This window comes from Leuresthes tenuis, unplaced genomic scaffold (genome assembly GCF_036924035.1).
Source record: "Leuresthes tenuis unplaced genomic scaffold, fLeuTen1.0.hap1 SCAF_20, whole genome shotgun sequence".
NCBI classification, from domain to species: Eukaryota; Metazoa; Chordata; class Actinopteri; order Atheriniformes; family Atherinopsidae; genus Leuresthes; species Leuresthes tenuis.
In genome coordinates this window covers 15159743-15164508 of record NW_027325374.1, presented here as the reverse complement: position 1 = coordinate 15164508, position 4766 = coordinate 15159743, and the positions used below count along the sequence as shown (strand labels likewise).

The 4766-nt window shown below is 37.3% G+C and overlaps 1 protein-coding gene across 1 annotated transcript; it reads right to left on the bottom strand.

The window, feature by feature from the left end:
* Positions 1-298: 298 nt before the first annotated feature.
* LOC140278707 (uncharacterized) lies at positions 299-4429 on the bottom strand. Its single transcript, XM_072373777.1, has 10 exons — positions 4284-4429; positions 3277-3315; positions 2909-3133; positions 2534-2812; positions 2175-2453; positions 1873-2076; positions 1620-1727; positions 1356-1527; positions 939-1175; positions 299-907 (listed from the first exon to the last, which is right to left on the bottom strand). Exons 1-9 carry the CDS (start codon positions 4315-4317, stop codon positions 1031-1033), a joined length of 1485 nt encoding a protein of 494 aa, XP_072229878.1. The 5' UTR covers positions 4318-4429; the 3' UTR covers positions 299-907; positions 939-1030.
* Between the last annotated feature and the right edge of the window lie 337 nt (positions 4430-4766).

Genomic DNA, 4766 nt, shown 5'->3' with positions numbered 1-4766 from the left:
GTTACGATAGGTTAAGAGTTGATAAAAACATATTTATTTCAGTATATAGAGTGCATTACATTAAGTCAGCAACATGTATAAGTCAAAGCGAACTTTATTGTCAATCAAGCTTTACAACAGTACATTGCAAGCAGACTGAAATTTCGTTTATCTAACTCCAAATGTGCACGAGTTAAAATTTGACATACAACTAAGACATAACTGTATTGAGACTTACAGCACACTAGAACATAAAGTGCAGTTGATATCAGATATCGCTAACAGTAGACCTTATAGATGTATATCTTATATACATCTATAAGGTCCTGTATTTAGCATATAAACTGTGTACAATTATATATATAGGAGCATACTTTAAAGATGAACACAAAAAAGAATCTCTGTACAAAATAAAATATTTTTTTGTGTACAAATGACTCAAAAGCAATGATATTCTCCATTCCACAAAATTTAAAACAACCACACTGTATTTGTGTTGCAAAATGCTTGTATTTATACATCCTACAAAGCAGTGAGTGATAAGCTACGGAAATTTTTAACACGTGAGAAATTGCCTTTTTGAAAAAGCGTGATCTGCATGAAAAGCGTTACGTAAGATATGACTTGTATGTACAATGACCAATGGGTGTCATCACTGGAAAAATGTGTTGATCGCATTCAAGCAGAATGCCTTTAAAGAACAATAACACTGTGTGGACACAGATACACTGGATTTGTGGTTGGTTTTTCTCTGCTGGTTCCAAGATGGATATTTTTCTGTTTTGATAACCTGGAATGACACATTTCTCTTTGATTCACTTCACTACCGACAAAGATTTGCCTTTTTCCTTTACTCTCTAATATGACTCACGAGTCCATGCATGAAAAAAACCTAAGTTATCTGTTTGGTTTTATTATTGAATTTGAACTTCAGGATTGAGACCGAGACATAGTTAAACTTCTAGTTTTAAAAAATATATAATTTTGCTTCATAATAAGAACTACTGAGACCTATTTTTCTCTTGATTGCTCAGTTTCCTGTGTTGTCATTTTAGCTTTCCACTATCTCAAGCTCTTCGTCTGGCTTCTTCACAGCTTGCTCGGTTTTCAGGGTCTGGTATTCTCCATCTTTCATACTCTCTTTCTTCAGAGCTTCATAACCCCCATCTTCTCCTGCTGCGCCCTGAGCTCCCAGACTATGGTACACCCCCTCTTGCATCCCCTCTTTTTTCAGAGCTTCGTAAGCCCCTTCTCCTCCCGCTGTGCCCGGAGCTCCCAGACTATGGTACAACCCTTCTTGCATCCCCTCTTTTTTCAGTGCTTCGTAACCCCCTTCTCCTCCAGGTGTACCCTGAGCTCCCAGACTATGGTACAACCCCTCTTGCATCCCCTCTTTCTTCAGTGCTTCATATTCACCATCTTTCCTCTCTCCGCCTGATGCTTCTGGATTAAGGGTGTCATATTCACTTTCTCTCCCACGTGCCTTTTGCAGAGTTTCATACTTTGCATCACCTTGTGACCTCAGAGGCACATCCTGATAAATTGGCTCTAGAAAGAGAGAGAGCGATATGTAATGGTTAATGTAAGCTGTGGCCTACAGCATGCACTCAAAAAGTGTAAAATAGGTAGAAGTTTCTCACCTGTGGTATCTCTCTTTTTGTAAAAATAAAATGCTAAAACAAATAAAGCTAAAGCTGCTACAATCATCCCAATGATTACAACCATCAATAGATTTGAAGAAAGTTTATCTGAAACAGAGATATACAGTTATAGACATTAAACAAATGTCCTCAGGGACTGGGTGATGCACCCACTCATGTTGATTGAAAAGACATTAAAAATTTATGGGAACAATGTCATCATTCAAAGGTAAAACCAAAAACAGATACTCACACTCTACAGAGTTGCTGAGTAACGTCCTCATGTCTTTCATCACAAATCTGCACCGATAAGTACCAGGGCTGTATGCCTCCGAGTTGGAATTGAGCAGTGTCCACGACTGACCATCTTTCTTGTACAACCGCGGTGACATATCTTTGTTACATAATGGACAAGAGCACAACATGCCTTCAGACAGTTCGGGTGTGACAGGACGCCCTGAAATAGACAAAATAAAGAGACAGAGACAGTATTAAATGAAGGAAACCTCGTGCCGGACAACAGCAGTCAGAGAGCAATCAGCAGGGTTTCCGTACTTTGCACAAGCACTTCTTGATCATCAGAAACCAACTGGTGTGGGGTTGCAACGGTCTGGTCAATGTACTTGTAGTTGGCGTGACACTTATACTTTCCCACTTGAGATTCTGTAACATCTTTAATTTCATAGGTATTTTCAAGAACTGAAGTAATGCGTAAACCGTCTTTGTAAAATTCAGCATTGCTAACTTTATTTGTGCCCCAGACCAGACACTTCAGAGTCAGACTGTCTCCAGCTACTGCAGGCAGCGGATACATTTCCAGAGCTCCTGTGTTATCTGAAAGAAGATGAAAGAAGAGAAATCAGTATTCATGATGGGTATCTTTAACAATAATATCAAATGAATTGCAGGCCTACCTGAGGTCCTGACAGTGATTTGGTTACTTCTGCAACTTTGAGGCTTGTCGGTACACCAGAAAATGGTGTCAGGGTGAGCCAGCCTGTTGGCTTGAAAGGTCAAACTCACACTATCATTCTGCAGATTCAATATAATCTTTCCTAGTCTGTCTCCTCTGGTGACCCAGCAGTTCCATCCTTTCAGACCGTCCTCATTTTCAATCTTCAGGATAACTGAGCTACCTTTGCGCATCACAGGCTGGCCTGTCTCAAGGGTGAGTGAGGCAATGGGATGGTATTCTGTGTGGGAAATAAAGAAAGTATGAATAAAGTTTCCTTAATATCTTTGTGAGTTTATATTCCTCAGTGGTACTTATGTTAAAGTGGTATATTTACCGAGGACATTGATGGGGAAATTTTCACTCTTTTGTCCATTGCTCTCACACTGATAAGAGCCTGAGTCTTTGGGGGCAGCAACTGGTATCTTCAGTATGTTCTCTGTATTATTTTGTATATTGCCATTTAAGAACCATTTCACTGCACTTTCTCTGGGACTGGCGTTACAACTCAATTTTAAAAAGTCCCCAATGAAGATCTGTTTCAAATCGGGAAACAGGGACACTAAAAAAGTAGAGGGAAAAGGAAATAAAACATCAAAGCATTTGAGTTGAGTTTCATTCAAACAACGACTCTCTATTGTATGTGGTTATTGCTATAACTGCCTAACTGACTCATATGCACAAGCTGTGAATACTGTGAGTTACCTTGTGGCTTTTGCTGACATCGTACCACAAGCACAAATGCTGTAACAGAGGAAAAAAAACTTAGTTTATGTGCACTGAGCAAAGTTTTTTTTTTAAATATTTATGTGTTATCATTCACAAGAGGATTGGGACAGTTTCCACAAGATCACTTGTGAAATGAAATGAAATAAAAATGAAAAAAATCTTTATTTATCCCAAAGGGAATTCATATATGACTCAATGGGATTCAAAACTTATCATTATTATCTATTCAGTTATCAAGATTTTTTTTTTTATCGTGACAACAAATATTTTTATGAGTATGTTTCTTCACAAAGTGATAAGAATATACACAGAATGTAATGTCAGATTTGATAAAACATGAAAAATCCCTAAATATGCATAGAAAATGTCAATAATTTGCTATTTGATTAAGCCTCATCCTTGCACTAATAAGTCATTTTATTTCTAAATATCAGTTAAATGTATAGAATGTTCTCGATCCAACCTCTGTCTATTGTAACATTCAGAAATGGCCAAAGAAAAAATACTGATAATAATGAAAAGATATTGAAAACAGAATTTGTCTTGAAAAAGAATAAATATGGAATCGAGCTTAGAAAAGAAGGCTCAATGTTAATGGATTTGTGTAGTTTTGGTCATACGTTGGCAAATTCAAAATAATGACTCAGTCTCAAGCAAACATTCATTTGTATCATAAACTGTCGAAAGAAAGTTAAACACGATTTCCGACACCGAGTTCCGTCAAATGTGTTCAACTGAACAACTGAACATTCAACTGAATGTTTGATTAGTTGCCTTTATAGAGATCTGCAGCAGTGGTCAATTAATTTAAGGCTTTAACTTTATAAACACTTCATGCATCACATCATGTAAAATACACAAGTACAATAAACATCAATGTCAAAGCAAAATCTCAAAAGCATAACAAAGCATTGTACAAATAGCATTTTCTGAACTTGTAACCACCCAACAGTCTGCTCCATGTTTCGCTGGATCTGTCTTACCTGGCAAGAGCAACAGATATTTTCCTCCTCCCATCGTCAAAAGTCAGACAAAAGGCGTGTGACACAACACACTGACTAAGACACTGAGGAGTGATCGGACACTAAGTGGCTGCATCAAATATTCACTTTTGTTGAGGAAGTTGTGTGGCGGGGAGGGGTGAAATATAACCACAAAAGGCCTGCAGAAGAGAAACATAATACAAACATTTTTGCAACCTTAACTGTACTTATAATACACTTCCTTCTCTTCTGAAAGATCTCTTCTTCGTCTTTTTTTTTTCTAGCAGAAGACCTAAACACCTAAAATGTTTTGCTTATCAAACAAAGGATCTTGGTCAACACCTGAGATGCAGCACAGAAAGTCAGCATTAAAAGAGGTGAGATCAGAAACAGATTACAAAAAAATAAAAATAAATAATAAATAAATAAAAAATACAAAAAGGAAGCGAGAAACTAATAGAAGTGAATGCTTGCGAAATGTTT

Excerpts from the sequence above, each read along its gene's own strand:
- LOC140278707 (XM_072373777.1), bottom strand. The coding sequence starts at position 4,317 with ATGGGAGGAGGAAAATATCTGTTGCTCTTGCCAG. Across the intron at positions 1,728-1,872 it reads ACTCAGCAACTCTGTAGAGT|ATAAACTTTCTTCAAATCTA; the intron begins GTGAGTATCTGT and ends TCTCTGTTTCAG. Across the intron at positions 1,176-1,355 it reads AAAGAGGGGATGCAAGAGGG|TCTGGGAGCTCAGGGCGCAG; the intron begins GTTGTACCATAG and ends GGTGTACCATAG.